This window comes from Girardinichthys multiradiatus, chromosome 9, assembly GCF_021462225.1.
Source record: "Girardinichthys multiradiatus isolate DD_20200921_A chromosome 9, DD_fGirMul_XY1, whole genome shotgun sequence".
In the NCBI taxonomy this organism is placed as follows: Eukaryota; Metazoa; Chordata; class Actinopteri; order Cyprinodontiformes; family Goodeidae; genus Girardinichthys; species Girardinichthys multiradiatus.
Genome location: NC_061802.1, coordinates 40,806,294 through 40,828,785, shown reverse-complemented (window position 1 = coordinate 40,828,785; position 22,492 = coordinate 40,806,294). Strand labels below are relative to the sequence as shown.

Here is a 22,492-nt window from a genome sequence, read left to right as displayed (position 1 = left end):
TGTGATTATGGCTCAAGGCACTTAATAATTACAATTAGTAAATTATCATTAATAATTGATTATTATTAACCAAAACCACACAAAATGTCACTGTTTAATCAGCCGCTTCACCAATCGTTGGGGGAACTTTGACCTTATTTTGACGGATAAATCACTCTTGCCACATAACTAGCAAGCACTATTCTACACAAAGGGGATAATAATGACTACCTAACAATAATAATAAAAGAAAATATATGCCAATTGAGTGTCTATGACGATCCAACCAGTAGTTTTACGGACAAAATGTGCAATTTAGGTTAACTTGGAAAGAGAAGCCCTCCTGGTGTGCTGATGCGTCTTGATGGCGGCGATCAGCTGGTAGAATGGTGAGGCCACTAGCAACTGATTGTCCCAAATCTCAAACAAAGGGTCACAAGGCCCAGACCGCAGCTGCTTTGAATGGAAAACTTTAAAAGTCCAACTTCTAACTCCTGGCTGATTTGGGATAAGCCAGTCAAAAACATGGACATGCACCTTGCTGATCGCATCCACGCTCCGCGATTCAACACACTTGCACAGCAAAACAAACCACAGCTTCAATCAATATTGCATGCAACAAGTTGATACCTTAGATTAACTACTAGTGGTTCTAAATCACCTTAACTATGCCTCATCCTGCCCAGACCTCTAAATGCACCTATCCAATTTAATATAAAAAAGAACAAAATTATTTTGACATTGATTTCCTCTCTTCTGCGGTTGAGGATGGGTCAGGTCTGAAGAAAACGAGGGGGGAATCACATGTCCGTGATCAACTCAAAAAAACAGTAAACTTCTCATTCGTCCAAAACGGGGAAAATATGAAGAACTGTTGCAGTCGACTAAATTAACAAGGGGTCTCCTTGGAAATAAAACTCCGTGGGTTTTCACTTGCGCCGGAGTGTCGACGGGGTCTTCGTTTGGTATATGAATCTTCTGACCTTCTTGTATCAGACAGAATTCCAGCTTTCAAGCTCTTCCGGGAAGGCCCGTGTGGAGAAAAAAGTAACTCGCCTGCGAGTTTTTGATGCCTCCGTTGCGTCGTCCCGTGAGACACGCTGGAAATGGCAACGAAAGTTTATTTTCCACGGGTTTTATAATCCCGGGTGACGTCAGAGCTGCAACGCCTGTTGAGCCACACATCTCGAATTGCACAGCCCAGCCTGTCTACCCCACCAAAATGGATGACCCCAACATGGTGAAGTTTTTGAAGATTCAAATTGCAGAGAAATATATTGTAATTAGCTTGTATCGCTAATAGTAGAGAGCCTTGTAACTGAGCAAATCATTTTGCAAATTAGATTTTGGCTAATTCTCAGATCCAAGTTTTAACTGCAGAGGTAAAAGGTTTGCAGCATAAGTAGCTACTTATGCTGCCAGACTGAAAAAACCTTGAGAACCAAGCCCAAAGCCTTGTCAACAATGCTAAATGCTAAAACATCTGGCATTTAAATACAGCAGAAAAACCAATGCAAAGTCATTTGACTGACTGAATCAATATTAAAGGCCTAGTTTGAAGAAATTCTGCAGATTGCATTTTTTTCTTCAGAAACACATTTACTGACAAAACATTCCATGTAACATTTGGCATGTAGCATGTTATTACAAGGGAACATTCACTGTCACTTATTAAAGGAATAAAACTATTCAATTCAATTCAGTTTTATTTATATAGCGCCAATTAACACATGTTGTCTCAAGGCACTTCACAACAGTCAGGTACATAACTATCCAAACTAAGCTGTCCTAATGTGATAACCTAGTTGCCCCCTGGTTAAATTACAAATTAACTGTAAATAACTGTTATTTTGGTTTACTTCACAGACCACTCCCAGGTCTGTTTACTGCCTGATCTGTAAAATCAGGAAATCAGAACATCTAAAGCTCTGCAGCCTTCGCTTGCCTCATCAAAAGTCAGAGTTCATGATTCAACAATAAGAGAGCAAAAATGGCCGCCATGGGAGAGTTCCAAGACCAAAACCACTGCTGACCGAAAACAACAAAAAGCCCTAATCACGTTTACCAAAAAATATCTTGATGATTCCCAAGACTTTTGGGAAAATATTCTATCGACAGATGTGATAAAAGTGGATCGATTTGGAAGGTGTGTGTCCTATTACATCTAGTGCAAGGTTAACACAGCTTTTCAGAAGAAAAAAACATCATGAAATTTAAAAACAGTTGTGGAAGTTTGATAGTTCGAGTCTGCTTTGCTTCTTCAGGACCTTGGTGACTTTCTATAATTGAGACAACCATGAGTTCTGCTTTCCATCAGAAAGTCCTGAAGGAAAATGCCCAGTCATGTGTTGGTGACCTTAAAATCAGTCACATTTGGGTTAGGCCTTGTTAGTCCCTCAATGGGACCTAACAAGTATAAATAAAGGTTATGAATAAATGACTGAATGGATGGATGAAAACAGTATTTGGTATTTACCCAGGTGATCTTTGTTTGATATTCAACTTTCTTTGTAAATCTGAAACATTTAAGTGGGACAAAAAAGCCAAAACAGAAGAAACCCATAATTACTTTTTTAACGCATTGTAAAAAAGTACATATTTTAAACTTCCTGATCTTAGGAAAGACAACATGAAATATTCATCAATCAGTCAGCACAGTCTTGCACTTTCTAAATTTTCATGGGGACATTCTCAAAACAATCTCAATAATGTCTTAATTCTTGTTAGATTTTGTGTCTTGGTTAGAAGAAGTGTTTTACTGTGTAAGACTACATGTTTTAATTATGCTAATTGATTTTAGCGATCATTCAAAACTAAACAGCTTAGTCTGTTTGTGTTTCTGCTAATTGTCACTACTGGTAATTTTAGTGGTCATTAATAGCTGAACATCTTGTTTGTTGTTGTGCATTTTGGGCAAAGATGGAGAAAACATCCCAGACTGCAGCTGGAGATGTGAGTCAGGAGGGCCCCACAGAAATGCAGGCATAGGAAGCAATTGGAGCTTTGATTTTATTGTCATCAGAGGAGCATAAAGCTCTTAATGATTATGGCATTGAGGATTGTGAAGCAAGGATTCAGGAATTGCTCCAGGTCATTAAGAACCCACCACAAAACACACAGGTGGCCGATGTGTTAGGACAGCTCACTCTTTTATATCAGCGAAGGGTCAGGTTGGAAGTTGAACAGCGTTTTAAATTACAGTTTATGTTGAATAATACTTTGCAGACAGCAGAGGCAACTAGGTGTGAACTGTTAGAAGTGGAAGAGAGGTTGGAAGCAGCCAGAAGGTTGGAGGCAGCTGAGTGTAGCCAGGACACACCCCCATCCCTAGAGGACTGGGGGGTGGAGATAAATCCTGTCTCACAGGTTGAAACCTCTTAAGCTGAGCCACACGTGCAACACCCTGAGAGAACCTTCCACTCAGAGCTAGAAAACGTAGAAGCTGCTCTCCAGAGACAACCTTCCCAAGCTTGTGGTTTTGCCCACACATCCACAGAGCCCAGAACAGGTATGAGTAGGCAGATTACATTCAGTGGGGCGGGACACCGGGACACCCCAAGGGTGAAGCGTGATGCCCTGACACACGGGGAATGCAGCAGGAGTGAACCTTCAGTTGATGACTCAGATGGGCCAGCACCAATCCCCGAGAGTGGATCGTTCACACGCCAACTTGAGTCTCTTGCCCAAGGCATAGAGCGTTTTGACCCTAATAATGAGGAATCAAACATTGATGATTATCTTAGGGAAGTTGAACGCTGCCTTTTTGACCTGTGCTGCCCATCAGCACAAGACAAATTGAAGCTCATCTGGAAGACAACATCCAGGAGCGTCCATGTTTTCATGGAGAGCCTGCCCCCTGCAGTCCGAGACCATTATTCAACCCTCTGCGAAGCTTTAAGGGAAGAAAAACAGCTGATAGTGGCTAAAGGGGCATGGCCCCACCGTTTTATGAACTGATCGCTGCGATCGAGACATCAGCACCAGGAGGATTTCTCTTTCCATTTAACCCAAATTACACATTTTGTCCATAAAACTACTGGTTTGATCTTCATAGACACTAAATGCATATATATTTTTTTCTTTTATTATTATTGTTAGGTAGTCATTGTTATTTCCTTTGTGTAGAACGGTGCTTGTTAGTTAGGTGAAGGTTTTGGACCAGAATAATGGTATATCAGGATTATTTGGCTTCAATAAATCTTCATATATATAATTAAGAGAAGCGTCTGTGTTTATTTCGTGCAAGAGAGATTTATCTGTCAAAACAAGGTCGAAGTTCCCCCACCTTCGGTGAAGCGGTTGAATAAACAGTGACAGTTGGTGGTTTTGGTTAATCATTTGTAATTATTAAAGAGCTCTGAGCCCATAATCACAACACCAGAGGATATCTCTGATTTCTATTCGTAAGTGATGATTTTTGGTTAAGAAATTAATATTTTTCAAATTATTATTTTAAATTATGATTCTTGATGAATATTAATTAATCAATAATCATATATGCCTTACAGTTTGCGGTGATGAACTCATAGAAACCTTCAAAAACCTTCACATTTCCTAGACTCAGTGGCCTTTATTTATTAAAAAGATAAGGGACTGTTTGTTTTCTCTAATGTATAGATCACAAAAGTCATATTTTGTCAAGTTACAACCACAGGCTTCAGTGTGTTTTATAGAGATTGTATGTGCTAAACCAATATAATTTGCACACAAGCTTTACATGTAAAAATCTGAAAAGTTTGTCCAGCATTTGTATTCAGCTCCTATTACACTGCATCAATTTACCTTCAAGTTCAATGTAGGTCCGCATGTGACCTACGTTGAACTTTTTGGCGTACATGTAAAACACCTTGTGTAAAAACAAACACTGCAGTTCACCCTCAACACATTATCACTACATTAAAACATGGTGATGGCAACAGCATGATGTGGACATGCTTTTCTTGAGCAGGGACTGTCAAACCTGGAAGAAAACCTGTTAGAGAGTACAAAAGACTTGAGATTAGGGTGGAAGTTCACCTTCCAACTGAGAAGACAACCCTGAACATACAGCAGGGGCTTCAATGGAATGGTTTCAAAACATATAAATGTGTTCGAATGGCCAAGTCAAATTTTACATCTACAGTAAATACATCTACAGTAAATACAATTGAACATCTCTGGCAAGAGTTAAAAATGAAGCATGACCCAAAAGACTTGCAGCCGTAATCGCAGTGACTTGTGTTTTGACAAGATATTGAGTTAAAGGGGCTAAATATGAATACATGGCAAACTTTATAAGTTTTGTTTTGCACAATAAAAAATAAAACATAAAAAAGTATATATCATTTTTCTTTCCACTTTACAATGTATGCTCTACTTTGTGTTTGTCTTTCTCATTAAATCCTAATAGAATACCCTGAAGTTTATGGTTACATCCTTATTCTTTCACTACAACAATCTATTTGCTTTGTTTAGTTATATGTTTTTAGTTCATGTACACACTCTGAATCCATGGAAAGCATTGGATTACCATATTTATGACAACATTTAAAGAGAATTCCAATTTGGTCTTTCATGCTTGCAGGATGCACTAATGACATCATGACCAGCGACCACTCGCCTGTTTTTGCATCATTTGAAGTCGGAGTTGCATCACAGTTTGTCTCCAAGCAAGGTAAGATAACCAGTTGGCCTAAAGCAACCAAAGATTGTCTCAAACAGCAGTCTGATGCAATGGCTGTGTGTCACGGTGGGGTTTTGGAGTGGACCGAAGCGCAGACAAGAGCTTGGAAGCAGCATTTCAAAAAGCAGTCTCTCAGCTTTAATAAAAAAATAGTCAAAACGTAACAAAAACACTGCAGGTACTGAACAGGGTCGAGATCCAAACACTTACATTACAGACACTGCAGGAACATGGAGACTCAAGGCAGGGACGAGGATAAAGGGTCAAGTTGTAACGCAAGGAACCCACGAAAACATAATGAAACAAACCAACTAATATGCAGAGAGAAAACAAAGGCAGGTAATCGAAGGAACTAAGGACAGGTGAGGCAAGGAGGCAGGAAGGCAGAGGGAACAGGTGAACCTAATACAAGTAATTAACAAGACACCAAGCAGATCTAAAACAAAACTATAAACAAAGATAAAAATAAAGCATAAGAATCAGGGATAAACATGAACTGAAGGAAACTGAGAAACTGAAGGGAACATAAGAAACACCAAATCTAAGAATGAACAAGGAACCCATAAAGCAAACCAGATTACAGAGTAATGAAACCCAACACTACACAGACTGAACAGACAGGAAGGGAAGCAGAGAACACAAGGACTAGGATGTAAACAAACAAAATGTAAACAATAAGTAAACACAACCTAACCAGAGGGGCTGGAGAAATATGATAATCAGTAAACAAAACAAAACACAAAGTCCAAAATGTCACATCCTGACACTGTGTTTTGATTTTTCAGATCCCAACAGTGATCCTCAGGGTGGAATCCAGATCATGAACTGTGTGGCCATCTTGCTGACAAAGTCAAAGACCAGGTTCTTCATCGAGTTCCATTCCAGCTGCTTGGAGAGTAGGTTTTGTCTTTCCTATTGAGCACATATGGCTGTTTTTTGTTGTTGTTGAATGATCTAAAGCTTTTAAAAACATATGTCTTACAGAAACTGTGAAGACTTCAGAAGGAGAGAACACAGAACAATGTGATGGCTCCATAAAAGTTTGGTTTGGCAATAAAGTTGAGGTAACATAAAGCAACTCTGTACAGTTAAAGCTGAAACAGATCTGGCATTAATTGCCTCGTACCTGTTTTTTTCAAGCTCACTCCAATCATTTCTGACCCCGAGTACCTGTTGGATCAGCACATCCTCATCTGCGTGAAATCGACAGACTGTGACGAGTCGTATGGTAAGGGGCATTAGTGTCTTTTGCCCAATTTTTCATTGAGCTGAGCAGTGTTTTCACCCGCTGATGTGTATTTCCTAAAGGAGAGGGATGTGTTGCACTGCGAGCTGCCCAGTTCTGCTACAGGGAGTTTCAGATCACGCTGACTCACCAAGGAGAGAAGACAGGCACGCTGACCGGTGGCATCCAGTTAAGCACCTCCGAGTTCAAGCCCACTGAGAAGTTATATGGTAAGGCTGAAAAACAGCCCAGGCACTGCTGTTTCCAGTTTCTGAAATTAACTCTTCTTATTCTGCTCCATTTTCAGATTTCATAAAAATTGAAAAAGATGATGCCGCTCCTTCAAAAGGCAAAAGCGGTGACAAGTAAGACATTTTTCACACAGCTGCACCTCAAAATGCATCTCATACATGACTCTCTGACTTATTGTGTTGTCTTCTTGTTAACAGGTCCTCTGTAACACAGACACATGATATTTCTAACCCTAGTTACATGGGAGTTTCATTCAAAAGTGGCAATGTGGTGGACAAGGGCTGGAGTTACAGCTTGCCCCCAAGGAATGTTTCCATTGGTGGAAAAGGGGGTAAAGAGTCCAAAAAGCCTAGTTATGATCCGGGCGTACAAAGTCCCACTGCAATACATTACATCAAGTAAGTGCTGGATTATTGTCGATACACTTTCATATGGGTCCTTTTAAAAAGATCAATGGAAAAATCCTATAGCATCTGCAGTGCTGCTGAAAGGTTAACCACCACTTATCATCGGAATGATTGTCAAATAGATTTGGGGCTTTTAATGATGAATTTGAGGGATTCCCTTTTGAACTTAAACCTATTTCTGTAATTGGGTGCTTAAGCTTGAATTGAATAAAGATTCTCTCCAAGCCACACAAGACCAAAACTATTCATACAGGCACAAGTACACATAGGTACACACTCACTTGTACAGGTCCTTCTCAAAAAATTAGCATATTGTGATAAAGTTCATTATTTTCCATAATGTCATGATGAAAATTTAACATTCTTATATTTTAGATTCATTGCACACTAACTGAAATATTTTAGGTCTTTTATTGTCTTAATACGGATGATTTTGGCATACAGCTCATGAAAACCCAAAATTCCTATCTCACAAAATTAGCATATCATTAAAAGGGTCTCTAAACGAGCTATGAACCTAATCATCTGAATCAACGAGTTAACTCTAAACACCTGCAAAAGATTCCTGAGGCCTTTAAAACTCCCAGCCTGGTTCATCACTCAAAACTCCAATCATGGGTAAGACTGCCGACCTGACTGCTGTCCAGAAGGCCACTATTGACACCCTCAAGCAAGAGGGTAAGACACAGAAAGAAATTTCTGAATGAATAGGCTGTTCCCAGAGTGCTGTATCAAGGCACCTCAGTGGGAAGTCTGTGGGAAGGAAAAAGTGTGACAGAAAACGCTGCACAACGAGAAGAGGTGACCGGACCCTGAGGAAGATTGTGGAGAAGGGCCGATTCCAGACCTTGGGGGACCTGCGGAAGCAGTGGACTGAGTTTGGAGTAGAAACATCCAGAGCCACCGTGCACAGGCGTGTGCAGGAAATGGGCTACAGGTGCCGCATTCCCCAGACCTGGGCTACAGAGAAGCAGCACTGGACTATTGCTCAGTGGTCCAAAGTACTTTTTTCGGATGAAAGCAAATTCTGCATGTCATTCGGAAATCAAGGTGCCAGAGTCTGGAGGAAGACTGGGGAGAAGGAAATGCCAAAATGCCAGAAGTCCAGTGTCAAGTACCCACAGTCAGTGATGGTCTGGAGTACCGTGTCAGCTGCTGGTGTTGGTCCACTGTGTTTTATCAAGGGCAGGGTCAATGCAGCTAGCTATCAGGAGATTTTGGAGCACTTCATGCTTCCATCTGCTGAAAGGCTTTATGGAGATGAAGATTTCATTTTTCAGCACGACCTGGCACCTGCTCACATTGCCAAAACCACTGGTAAATGGTTTACTGACCATGGTATCACTGTGCTCAATTGGCCTGCCAACTCTCCTGACCTGAACCCCATAGAGAATCTGTGGGATATTGTGAAGAGAACGTTGAGAGACTCAAGACCCAACACTCTGGATGAGCTAAAGGCCGCTATTGAAGCATCCTGGGCCTCCATAAGACCTCAGCAGTGCCACAGGCTGATTGCCTCCATGCCACGCCGCATTGAAGCAGTCATTTCTGCAAAAGGATTCCCGACCAAGTATTGAGTGCATAACTGTACATGATTATTTGAAGGTTGACGTTTTTTGTATTAAAAACACTTTTCTTTTATTGGTCGGATGAAATATGCTAATTTTGTGAGATAGGAATTTTGGGTTTTCATGAGCTGTATGCCAAAATCATCCGTATTAAGACAATGAAAGACCTGAAATATTTCAGTTAGTGTGCAATGCATCTAAAATATATTAATGTTAAATTTTCATCATTACATTATAGAAAATAATGAACTTTATCACAATATGCTAATTTTTTGAGAAGGACCTGTATTTGATTAAATGTTTCTTGCAAGTTGTAGAAAAGCTACACACTTTTTGTAGCCATCCACATGCTTCTGATATAATGTTCGTTTTCTGCCACAGATCCAGTTTACTATGACTGAGGTCATATACCCAATGTTAGCCTGCTTAGTCCATTTTGACCCATTTTAAAGTTTGTGGAGCATGATTGTCTGGTTGGAACACCCACCTGTGTCAAAATTTGACTCATCTTACTGAAGCTGTCAAGATGATGTTGAGGAACAACCCAGAAACCACCAAGATTCAAGCCTATCATGATCCGAAAGATGCTGGATTAGCAGGTTTATTTTCCACAGTAAAGCCAGTCTTGAATCACCATGGATTTTGAGACTGCTAACAAGAGACAACTCTCTGTGCTCTAAAAGTGTTACCTTAAAGCATAGGAGAAATTCCTAGCTGCCCACATGGACAAACCAAATGCTTCTGCAACAATGGTGTTTGGCAATAGTGACAAGACGTTTGTTTGGAGGAGTCAAAGTGAGACTTTCAAGCCAGAGCAGACAGTACAAACTGTAATGTATGGCAGTGGTAAGATCATGCCAGAGAGGCTGTTTCTCTGCCAGTGTTGCTGATGCATCACATCAGACGGATACAGTAGAATTATGAAGGAGGAGGACTACTTCTAAGTTCAAATTAATGACTAGATAATTAAAACATGGACACAGTTTGGTCACCTGGAATATGATCCTAAACACATCCAAACAGGTGTTAGTATGGATAAATTTAGAATGGCCTTCGAAAAAGTCCTGAATTTAACCCTGTTGAAAATGTATAGACCTCATATATACAGGGGTTGGACAATGAAACTGAAACACCTGGTTTTAGACCACAATAATTTATTAGTATGGTGTAGGGCCTCCTTTTGCGGCCAATACAGCGTCAATTCGTCTTGGGAATGACATATACAAGTCCTGCACAGTGGTCAGAGGGATTTTAAGCCATTCTTCTATAAGCCATTCTGTTTGGTTTGCCTATAGCAGCCTGGCCGTGTATATTGACCCTGTGGAGCTCCCTACGGGCAGTTCTGGTGGAAACAGGAGAGTTGAGGTGCACATTTAATTCTGCCGTGATTTGGGCAGCCGTGGTTTTATGTTTTTTGGATACAATCCAGGTTAGCACCCGAACATCCCTTTCAGACAGCTTCCTCTTGCGTCCACAGTTAATCCTGTTGGATGTGGTTCATCCTTCTTGGTAGTATGCTGACATTACCCTGGATACCGTGACTCTTGATACATCACAAAGACTTGCTGTCTTGGTCACAGATGCGCCAGCAAGACGTGCACCAACAATTTGTCCTCTTTTGAACTCTGGTATGTCACCCATAATGTTGTGTGCATTTCAATATTTTGAGCAAAACTGTGCTCTTACCCTGCTAATTAAACCTTCACACTCTGCTCTTACTGGTGCAATGTGCAGTCAATGAAGACTGGCTACCAGGCTGGTCCAATTTAGCCATGAAACCTCCCACACTAAAATGACAGGTGTTTCAGTTTCATTGTCCAACCCCTGTAAGTCAGGTCTCTGTCAAGAATTTTACCATTTCTGATAAGAGTGGTGAAATATGCAGCCAGACTCATGACAGAAGCTTGTGATAGCTGCAAAAACCATATGGTTTCTCTGCAACTTGGTAATGGACCTTTGATCAAATATCAGTGGGGTGTATGTATATACACTACAGTATATGGCCAAAAGCATTTACATGCTTGAACTTCAATGACATCCTATTCCTAATATAAAATCTTTATTATGGAGTCACCTCACCCTTTGCAACTGCGACACCTTCGGCACTCCTGGAAAGGCTGTCTGTAAGGTTTAGGGGTGTGTTCATGGGAATTTTTGATCATTTGTCTAGAAGCACATTTGTAAGGTCAGACACTGATGTTGGACAAAGGGGCCTGGCTCAGTCTCCTCTCTAATTATTCCCAAAGGTGTTGCATTGAGTTTAGGTCAGTACTCTGTGCTGGCCAGCCAATGTCTTCCACACTTTTTCATGATTGTTTGGACCTTGCATGGTGCACTGGTGCACAGTCATGCTAGACAGGATGTTGCCATCGCCAAACAGGAAATTGTTTAAAATAGTTTGATATGCTGAACCATTAAGAGTTTCTTTCACTGCAACTATTGAGCCAAGCCCAATTTCTGAAAAACACTTTTCCATTGGATTGTAAGGCAAAGAGGCAATGAGGCACTGACTGGGGTGTGTGGCATTAGCTTAAATGCAGCTACTTGGCTATATAGACCCCTTCCATGGAGCTCTCTATGTTCTGTTGTGGAGGTGTAGTAAATTAAGATTTAAAATCATTGTTGAAACATCATTTCACCAAGGAAATCTTCAAATGCATCATTAAAAGCCCCAAATTAATATATTCATGCCAATGAAAAGTGGATGTATAATTCTGACCAGCACTTTTTACTCAATGTGATCCAAGAGAAAGTGAATTAAAATCCTTACTGACTGATTCTTGTCTGCTAGGAGTGAGGATGAGAAGTTGTCAGAGATGTTAGACAACCCGCTGTATGGTTCGATGGCTAAATCACACAGCCAGGCCAAAGACCAAGGCCATCAACAGCTGGACCATCTTACACCATCACCAGATGGAGACTCTGATCGCCCCCCGTTGCCCATGCCACGTAACCGCTCCTTCACCTCTTCTGAAAACAGATCCCACACTTCTACCTCCATTAGTCTGCACCCTCCAGGACAGAAGAAACCAGTGGTTCCTTCTCGCTCAGAGGGAGGGGGGGCACAAAATCGCCCTCCTTTGCCCAACAAGTCGCGCCCAGAACCCCAGACGCCAAAACCCAGAGATTACAGAGACACATCTGAGTTTCCCGGCAAACAGAGACTTCCAACAAGACCAGGTCTGCCACCGCCTCACAAAGACAGTAAGGCACATTTTAGATTCATAGGCAAAATTTAATAAAGACACAGTGTGAAACATTTGTTTTTAAATTACAGTTCATCCAGAATATCCCAAGACGGGCCGTCCATTGAACTGAGAAAAAGCTGCAAATAAGGCCAGCACAGACGGAACAGCTTCCTGCCTGCATTTTGTCAACTAAATAGCTCAAAGTTTTGACCAGTTCTTTTTATCACTTTGCCTCACAGAGTGGCTAATCATTTTTCTGCAGTGCCCAAAATATGTATTTACTCTTTTTATAGCTAAAGTTGGAATAAAGCAGTTTCCAGTCTTATGCTAAGCTAAGTTGACTGAATGATGGCTGTAGCTTTAAATTTAACAGATTTTCATACCCCAACTGGTAATGGCCTGCTAAGGTGTCAAACTGTTTCCATAAAGCTCCAGTGTATGTCAATTAATGGGATCTGTAATTAAACATAACATGTATAGCTATGTTTTCATTAATGTAGAGTTTAATTTTCATTATGAAGCTGGCCAATATAGTCCACCATGTTACACAGCTACGTTCTACGGTAGCCCAGAATGGTCAGAACAAACATGGGTTCAAGAAAGGTAAATTGCTTGTTTTCCATGATTGCCGATGTTTTATGTACATTTGTTTGGTTGGATGTCACTGCATGCTACATACTTTCCATTTACTGTTACAGAAAATTACATTTTCAGGGTGGATTTCTGCAAAGCTTGCCTTACATTGTAGGAAACAAAACTGAACTTTGCTTCAAAATAATTACAAACAGGACCTTTACACTATACTGTGGCTAATGAATGTTTACCACACAGTATTAAATTGCACAAATAATGACATATTTGTCTTGAGATGTAAAATAAAATCCAAAATAAACATAATTGTCAAAGTTTAATGGAACTTTTGAATTTTTTTTCACATCATGATTTTCCATAAAATTCGAAATTGTAGTATTGCATAATCATTTAGAAATTTACAGGCTTCATTGTGTTTGATAGTAATTGTATTTATACATGAATTAATTGTTTTTATACATGAAAAAGTTGTTATGTTCATCTAAGAACAGTGAGCATGGAGCTGAGTAAGCAACAGGGTTTTTGCGATTTTAGCTACTTTACAATGTATGCTGACTACTGGGTGTCCAGACTTTCTACAGTGTGCATCTAATAAAACTGATGAAATATCTCTTTAGATCCAAGTAAAGTAAATATACAGTTATTATAGTATTTATAATGTCTTGTGATAATGCTATACGTAAAGCAGAGCGCTTTATCTGTTGTCTGATGGTCTCCAGAGAAGATTCAACCCTGCATGGTGGGCCTTGTCAACACTAACATGGATATTTTGCAAAAATATTTTATTTTGTGTTTGCACTTAATACATACACAGTTTTCAGTGGAGTAATTTTAAAATCTGTGTTTGTGGTATTGGACTAGTTTTCAGGAGATTTTTAAAAATGGTGACATAGAGACCCATTTTGTACATTCTCACTCTGGCTTTCTGTTCCAGAGCTTAAAACCACAGTGGATCTGCTTTTATGAGTTATTTCTCCTCTGCCTAGCTTTGTCCTGACTCCGTTTCCATTAAATTTCAAATGTGAGCTAATGGGCTACAATTCTTTAGGGAGAATGGTTAGCCTAGCATTTTTTAGCAATGCACAGAATCTTCTTCTTTTGAACTTTAATGTAGTTAATCTTGACCCAATGGCCACCTGCTGGTCTAGCATAGGTATTATACCTGTTTTGATTGGAATCCCACAGTGAATACATTACAAACAATTATCAATGACAAATAAAATATGATCCAATGAGATGAACTTGTCTATTAATTATTTGTATCTTTTGGCATTTATGAACAGTTGTAGGTTCATAATTACTTTAAACGCAACCCTTTTTACATATTTTTTATCTTTGTTTGCAATTATCACATGCACTGTAATGTTCTATTTTCTTTTGTTCACCATCTCTGACCTTAATAAAAAGTAGTGAAAAAAAGAAGTTAGTCACTTATCCGGTGTGTGTTTACTTTGCATCACACTCTTAATTAAATACTCTTACTCTTACTCCAGGCGTCCAGGAGGCATATAGATGCCCAAGTCACCTCAATTGGCTCCTCTCGATGTGGAGGAGCAGCGGGTCTACTCCGAGCCCCTCCCCGATGGCCGAGCTCCACACCCTATCTCAGAGGGAGTGCCCGACCACCCTATGGAGGAAGCTAATTTCAGCCGCTTGTCCCCAGGTTCTTGTTCTTTCGGTCATGACCCAAAGTTCATGGCCATAGGTGAGGGTAGGAACGTAGACCGACCGGTCTACATTCCTATCTATTGCTTACTTTGTTGCAAAATGGTTTGTGGTGACAGAAGGCTCCAAAACAATTAAACAAAAAAGAAGCTTGTGCTAAGAGTGCTACAATATAATATATAACCTATCAAATGTTTTTCAAATGTTATTTTAAAACATAATCAGAAATTAATTTGTTCAAAAAGTAAATAAGTTCATTCATAAATATTTAAGTGTGTCATTAAATTAGTTATATAGGTTTAAGTCCCACCGGGAGGAGGCCCAGGGGAAGGCCCAGAACTATGTCTCTCGGCTGGCCTGGGAACGCCTTGGGCTCCCCCCGGAGGAGCTGGAGGAGGTGTCTGGGGAGAGGGAAGTCTGGGCGTCTGCTGAGTCCGCTGCCCCCGTGACCCGGTCCCGGATAAGCGGAAGACGACGAGTACGAGTACGAGTACGAGGTTAAATTATTTGATTATTTTAATACTTCATAGTTCCTGTGCTGCAGATTACAGTGAAACTAGTTAAATTATCACTGTGGCTCATCAGATAGAACATCTAATTGGTAACAAGTCAACTTCAGACCAACTTTACTGAGAAGACCAATGGCTCCCTATTGCTCCGTTGAGAAAAAATGAAATAGTGAAATATTTACTTACGTCTACATTTTGTAAATAAAAATAGATTTTTCACTGACACATAAAATTTATCATACGCTAAGTAAATTATCTAAGATTTGATTGATTTCCTAGTGAATTGTGGCTCTTTCATACAAAGCCCATGATTTCTTTCTTGAAGCATTAAAAACCCCTCTGGCACCCCCTGGTGGGCTGGTGAGGCTTTGTTGCCTGATACGTCATCAACTGTAGACGCACAACAGGAAAACCACAGCAAGAATGGTAAGAAATCTGAATGAGTTCGTAGATTTGTAGCAGTTTACGCGAAGACACCTCGTTATTAGACCACTTATTGTGTTACTCCGAGCTTATTATCATTATTTGAAGTGGTTTGAGTTCAGCGGCTGTCTATAACCCGCCTCCATCATGCTCGACATGTAGCTCCCTGCTAACAGTAACGTTAGCATGTCGCTCTGTTTCCCAGCTTTTCTACTCGTTTTTCAAGTCGCTGGTGGGGAAGGACGTTGTGGTGGAGCTCAAAAACGACCTGAGGTTAGTGTTAACTAAGACACCAAACGCCGTAACGTTATTCCCTGCAGCTGCTCGTATTCAGAAGAAAGAAAGGGAGCTAGCGGTTTGCATTGCTGCAGCAGCCAAATAGAAACTACTGTACTACTACATGATTATTTGCATTAATATGATAAAGTAAACTATCCCGCCTTGTCAGGCAGCTTTTTGTAGTTTGCATAGAGAACTGTGGTAATATGAGAGAGTCCAAGTTATGCCTGGACGGGTATTGCTGCAGATCTCGGTTATAAGCTTCATACTTGTACATAGCGTCACTGATATCCATCATTTGTTTTCAGCATCTGTGGGACGCTTCACTCTGTTGACCAGGTTGGATCTATCATTTTTATTTAAAATCCAGGTCTTTTAGCTTTTACATTGTTTTCTTATATTGTTTATTTCTTTTCCATTTTTATATTTATCTTTTAGTACCTGAACATCAAGTTGACAGACATCAGTGTCACGGATCCAGAGAAATATCCACATATGGTAAGCTGCACTCAGTCCTAAACTTGATGTTTTACACCGTGTCCCTTCTTGACCCAAAAACCAATCAAAGCAAAGAGCAGGAATGCTATGCATGCTGGAAATGTATGGGGTTATTTTACGTATTTCCAGGTCTGGACGAGCGGGGAAATAGAAGAAAGTATGGAGAGTTTTTCTTTTTCCAGCCATTTTTTTCCCTATTCCATTGTTTAGAAGTTCTATTCATCCATCCACCTAAACATCTGTTCTTTTATTATCCAACTGTCTGTCATTTTGTTTTTCCTTCTACCCATCCAATATACACTGCTCAAAAAAATAAAGGAAACACTTAAACAACACAATATAACTCCAAGTAAACCAGACTTCTGCGAAATCAAACTGTCCACTTAGGAAGCAACACTGATTGACAATCAATTTCACAGCTGTTGTTCAAATGGAAAAGACAACAGGGGGAAATCTTTGGAGATTAGCAAGACACTCAATAAAGGAGTGGTTCTGTAGGTGGGGACCACAGACCACTTCTCAGTACCTATGTTTTCTGGCTGATGTTTTGGTCACTTTTGAATGTTGGTGGTGCTTTCACACTCGTGGTAGCATGAGACAGACTCTACAACCCACACAAGTGGCTCAGGTAGTGCAGCTCATCCAGGATGGCACATCAATGCGAGCTGTGGCAAGAAGGTTTGCTGTGTCTGTCAGCGTAGTGTCCAGAGCCTGGAGGCGCAGCCAGGAGACAGACCAGTACACCAGGAGACGTGGAGGAGGCCGTAGGAGGGCAACAACCCAGCAGCAGGACCGCTACCTCCGTCTTTGTGCAAGGAGGAACAGGAGGAGCACTGCCAGAGCCCTGCAAAATGACCTCCAGCAGGCCACAAATGTGCATGTGTCTGCACAAACCGTTAGAAACCGACTCCATGAGGATGGTATGAGGGCCTGACGTCCACAAATGGGGGTTGTGCTCACAGCCCAACACCGTACAGGACGCTTGGCATTTGCCAGAGAACAACAGGATTGGCAAATCCACCACTGGCGCCCTGTGCTCTTCACAGATGAAAGCAGGTTCACACTGAGCACATGTGACAGACGTGACAGAGTCTGGAGACACCGTGGAGAGTGATCTGCTGCCTGCAACATCCTTCAGCATGACCAGTTTGGCAGTGGGTCAGTAATGGTGTGGGGTGGCATTTCTTTGTAGGGCCGCACGGCCCTCCATGTGCTCACCAGAGGTAGCCTGACTGCCCTTAGGTACCAAGATGAGATCCTCAGACCCCTTGTGAGACTATATGCTGGTGCTGTGGGGCCTGGGTTCCTCCTAATGCAGGACAATGCTAGACCTCATGTGGCTGGAGTGTGTCAGCAGTTCCTGCAAGATGAAGACATTGAAGCTATGGACCGGCCCGCCCGTTCCCCAGACCTGAATCCGATTGAGCACATCTGGGACATCATGTCTCGCTCCATCCACCAACGTCACGTTGCACCACAGACTGTCCAGGAGTTGGTGGATGCTTTAGTCCAGGTCTGGGAGGAGATCCCTCAGGAGACCATCCACCGTCTCATCAGGAGCATGTCCAGGCGTTGTAGGGAGGTCATACAGGCACATGGAGGCCACACACAATACTGAGCCTCATTTTGACTTGTTTTAAGGACATTACACCAAAGTTGGATCAGCCTCTAGTGTGTTTTTCCTCTTTAATTTTGTGTGTGACTCCAAATCCAGGCCTTCATTGGTTAATAAATTTGATTTCCATTGATGATTTTTGTCTGATTTTGTTGTCAGCACATTCAACTTTGTACAGAACAAAGTATTCAATGAGAATATTTCATTCATTCAGATCTAGGATGTGTTATTTGAGTGTTCCCTTTATTTTTTTGAGCAGTGTATATGGAATAATCTACCATTCCTTTTTATTTATACCATAAGAACTGTCTTTAAAATGACTAAGATCTCTCTGAATTTGTATTGAAAACTGTAATTTTGACAGCAGAAACTGTGTGGGACCCCTGAAAGAAAAACATAGCAGCCTCTTTAATGGGTTGTCTCTGTCGTGATGACAACAGAAACCATTCTGCGTTACAGCAGTAGTTAGGCCACTGACAAAACGCCGTCTTTATCAAATTAGTGGCTTTGCAAAGGACACTGTGAGACAGTTGTATACATGATAGTAAATTTACAAGCCTAGATCTTGGCAAGTTTACTGCATTACTTAAGAAATGTCAACAAAATATGAATACCTTCAGTAGTATGTAGAAAATGTAGCATTCTTCATTAGAATCAGGTATTTATTCAATTTTGAGACAAATTAGCAACATTTTCACATTAAACTCTACTCTGCCCTGCTTTACTTTGCTTCAGCTGTCGGTGAAAAACTGCTTCATCCGTGGATCGGTGGTCCGGTACGTTCAGCTGCCGGCAGACGAAGTGGACACGCAGTTGCTTCAAGACGCTGCCCGAAAAGAAGCCATACAGCAGAAGCAGTGATCGGGTCGTGGGATGGGATCTGGCCCGGGGGGGGGGGGGGGTGTTGTGACAGGCAGATAACTTTATTTAAAGATAGCAGTTTGATTTACTTAAAAAAATACAAATTTAAATGCATTCCTGACATTGGAGATCAGTCATGTGCAGAGCATTGTTGATTGGAATTTTCTTGACCTCAAAAAGAGGTTTAGGAGCCTTCATCTGATTTGTTTAATTTAGTTTAGTTTAGTTTAGAAGAAACTGAAAGAGGTGACAGTATGTGTTGACTGCTCCTGTTTAAAATGACAGAAAAATTACCTTTTTTATGCCAACTACTAAAAAAGTTACATATTTGAATCTTTTTTTTTTATTTTCTTTGTTAAGGAATGATCCTGCCTTTCACCTCAACATGTAGGCTTTTTTCAATGTTGGAGAAATAAATTTATGTATCAACATCTGCTGTGACCTTGTAAGATGTTATTTTGTAATTAAATGTATTTTTTGGATAAAAAGATAAACATTCGTTAGTTTGGTGGTATTTGTCTAAATCAAAATGCTGAAATCTGACCTGTGCCTTTATTCTAATGTTTTATATAGAAGCCCTATATTCTCAATTGGTTTCAGGTCTGGACTTTGACTGGACCATTCTAACACATGATTATGTTTTGACCTATACCATTTCAGCTCTGGATGTATGCTTACAAACGTTCTAACAACTCCATTTTTGTTACAGGTTTGCTTCCTAGATTGCCCTGTATTTAGCTCCCTCCATACTTCCTTTTAGCTCTGACCAGTTTCCCTGTCCCTTCAGAAGAATATTCCCACAGCACAATGCTGCCACCGTTGTGTTTCATAGTAGGAAGGTTGTGTTCAGGATAATGTACATAGTTTGTTTTCCTCAGTTTTGCATGTCCGCCAATAAGGTCTCACCTGACCAAAGCGCCTCTTTTCGTATGTTAAGTCCCTTTCATGGCTTGTGGCAAACTACGAACAGGAGTACTTTTACTATAGTTTTCCTCTTGTAACTAAAACCAGATGTTTTCAGTGCACAACTAACCGTTATCGAGTCAGCAGATACTCCCAACCAAGCTGTGGATCTCTGCAGCACCTCTAAAGTTTTTAGGGGCCCCTATAAATGCTCTCCTTGCCTGGCCTGTCAGTTATGGTGGACAACCATGTCTTGGTAGGGTTGCACTTGTGATGTGCTGTTAGCATTTTTCAGATGTTGGATTGAACAGATCTCTGAGATGTGCCAAGCTTGTTTTGTAACCTAACCTTTCTAGAACGTTCTCCCTGACCTACTGTGTTCCTTGGTCTTCATGATGCTGTTTGTTCTCTAATGTTCTCCAACAAACCTCTGAGGCCTTCACAGAACAGCTGGATTTGCACTGAGATTCAATTCCACACAGGTGGACTGTGTTTGTATTTTTCGACATATAAGTCAGTAGGGCTGAATGAACGTGCATCATCACACTACGCATTTTTATTGGTAGAAAATGTACTACCTTGTGTTGGTCTACAACAAGATGAATTCTTCTATAAAACACTATGAGGGAATGAAAATAATCAAGTGCTTACCAAGTGTTGAAGTAAATCTGAGCCCAGATGAACAGCAAGTTCTCCATACTGAGCTATCTTTTAGTTGTAAGGAAAAAAAAGGTTTGAAACTTGACATGTCATAGAGGGCAGGTTCACACTTCCAAGTGTAAAGACAAATAATAGAAGAAATGCTGTAATGTATAAGGCAATGTTTGGCTGGAATAATTTACCAAATGACATTATCAATGCCACCAATAAATACCAGTTTAAAGTCCTTTTGAAAAGTTATCTTCTCAGAAACTACATTTTGGGTCAAATGACGTGCTTGTTAAATGATGGTTAATGCAAACAGCTGATTTATTCTAAGGGATAAATTGGTTTTTGTTTTGCTGGGTAAATCCAATTTATTTTGTAATAATCACAGGGAAATTATAACCTCATTGAACTATGGGATTCTAGGTTTTTGAATATTTCGTGTAACTGTAGGCTTCGTGATGCTGTTTGTTCTCTAACGTATGTGTGTGTGGGGAGGAGAGGGGTTATTATTTTTTTCTCTTAAAATTATGTCACTTTTTGTAGTATTGTGAAAGCTGGTGATGAAATTGTTTTTGTGAGCACTATGTTTGATTGACTCCAGGAAGAGTAGCTGTACTTGTTCCAGCTAATGGAGATCAAAATAAATACAAATACAAACTCATGACTTGTTTTTGTTTTTTTCTATAAAAGCTGAGCCAAAATGCGTTTGTTTGCTCCATGGTTCTAACAGACAACAGAGCTTCCTTCAACAGCAGTAACAGGACTTCACTGTCACCTGTATGACCGTATCCGTCTCTCATATTGTTCTGGAAAATATTAACCCTTCTTCATATTGTTGCTCGAGTTCTTTGGGGTTTTATTAGCATCAGTTAATGGTCCCACCGACGCCTTTTATTTAAGAACTGGTTATTGTGGCACCTTTCATCTTCACTCTCTGTATTTCGGATTGCCCTGAGTAATGGTGCCGTTTGGGCCAAGGTACAACTATCAGAATGATGGCTTCACATTTAACTACAATACTTTGGTACATAAGGGGTTCATGGTGCATTCAGTGACTGCAAAGTGCCCAGATCATTGCCTCTCCGTCACTGTGGTTTACAGTGTGTTTTTGTGTCACTTGTCTAAACCATGTGGTTCCAGAGGTCTTGTGGTTTGTTCAGATTCATCTTTCCAAATGCAAGCCAGACTGCCGTATTCTTTTCCAGAGAGAAAAAGGCCTTCTTATGTCTGCTGCATACCTTTCAAGCTGAACTTTTACACACTGGTGGAACAAGTCTGATTTTTATTCTCTTATATAGAGGTGCATAAAGGTTCAGATTCGGATGTGTTTTTCTTTCACGACCGTGCCTTTCTCAATTTTCTTCGGCAGCTGCCACATAAGGTTGCTATAATTTTATCTGCGGCTCGTTTTGATGGCTTAATTAGCAGGAAGTAGACTTCCAGGGGAATGTTCTGAAGACCTGCTGATATGAGAGGAGGATCTGCAGTTTTCCCACAGTGCTGACAGTAAAGTTAAGTAACACACGAGGAGCTGTTCCTGGTACTGGTCCAGTTACGCAACATTAAAACAGTAGTAAATCATAGGTTTGAATCAGATAATTTAAGGTGCTAGGTTGAACAAAAATAATCATTTACCACTGCAAGGATGTGGTAAAGTGGGTATAGATGATGGATAATATTTATGTTACAAGAAAAAAAACTATGCAAATAGGATTTTAAAAAAAGGCATAGATGACCATGAGTGCAATTAAATTGGAGTAAATTTAATATCCTTTTTCTTTGGTTTATGTGTAATTACCCTTTTCCGCTTAGATTCATTACTTGTTTCCTAAAACAATACCAGAAGCACCTGTCTCTCTCTGCTGTTTCCTCTTTACACCATTAGGGGACAGCAGAAAATACACATCAAAATTCAAGACTTTAACCTTTGCATAATTGAAAGTATTTTTGTTTTACAGTTATGCATTTATTTTGTTTTTGTCAATCGTTCAAAAAAGTAAATTTGAACATCTAATTTCTATTGAATTTATGAAAGAAAACTAACTTGCACCTGTTTAAGTGCCCATCAGCAATCAGTAACTAGAGTTTCTGATGGTTTTAAAAGGACTAATTGTCTTTTCTTTAACTGCTGAATGGAAGGAGGAACTGACTAAAATATCATTTACAATAAAAGCCCTTCACTGAGTAAAAGCTGCAGATTAATCGTGCCTGATGCCCAC

The 22,492-nt window shown here is 40.3% G+C and overlaps 2 protein-coding genes across 3 annotated transcripts in view; both read left to right on the top strand.

Moving 5' to 3' along the window:
• inpp5d (inositol polyphosphate-5-phosphatase D) overlaps positions 1-13,192 on the top strand; it is a 33,598-nt gene extending 20,406 nt beyond the window's left edge. The window contains exons 19-27 of one of the 2 annotated variants that reach the window (XM_047375934.1): positions 5,543-5,632; positions 6,427-6,537; positions 6,626-6,705; positions 6,782-6,869; positions 6,950-7,096; positions 7,174-7,231; positions 7,316-7,516; positions 11,885-12,273; positions 12,371-13,192. In XM_047375934.1, coding sequence (XP_047231890.1) covers positions 5,543-5,632; positions 6,427-6,537; positions 6,626-6,705; positions 6,782-6,869; positions 6,950-7,096; positions 7,174-7,231; positions 7,316-7,516; positions 11,885-12,273; positions 12,371-12,411 — 1,205 coding nt within the window. In that variant the 3' untranslated portion in view covers positions 12,412-13,192. Of the gene's footprint in view, positions 1-5,542; positions 5,633-6,426; positions 6,538-6,625; positions 6,706-6,781; positions 6,870-6,949; positions 7,097-7,173; positions 7,232-7,315; positions 7,517-11,884; positions 12,298-12,370 lie in introns of both variants that reach the window. The other variant, XM_047375932.1, reaches the window with a different exon arrangement.
• Positions 13,193-15,384: 2,192 nt separating this feature from the next.
• smx5 lies at positions 15,385-19,221 on the top strand. The gene is made up of 5 exons (XM_047374000.1): positions 15,385-15,472; positions 15,675-15,742; positions 16,057-16,087; positions 16,187-16,246; positions 18,597-19,221. Exons 1-5 carry the CDS (start codon positions 15,470-15,472, stop codon positions 18,720-18,722), a joined length of 288 nt encoding a protein of 95 aa, XP_047229956.1. The 5' UTR covers positions 15,385-15,469; the 3' UTR covers positions 18,723-19,221.
• The last annotated feature ends 3,271 nt before the right edge of the window (positions 19,222-22,492 follow it).

Bases quoted from the DNA above. Each gene is read 5' to 3' on its own strand.
- smx5 (XM_047374000.1), top strand. The intron at 15,743-16,056 runs GTTAGTGTTAAC...ATTTGTTTTCAG, and splicing joins GAGCTCAAAAACGACCTGAG to CATCTGTGGGACGCTTCACT. The intron at 16,088-16,186 runs GTTGGATCTATC...TTTATCTTTTAG, and splicing joins CGCTTCACTCTGTTGACCAG to TACCTGAACATCAAGTTGAC.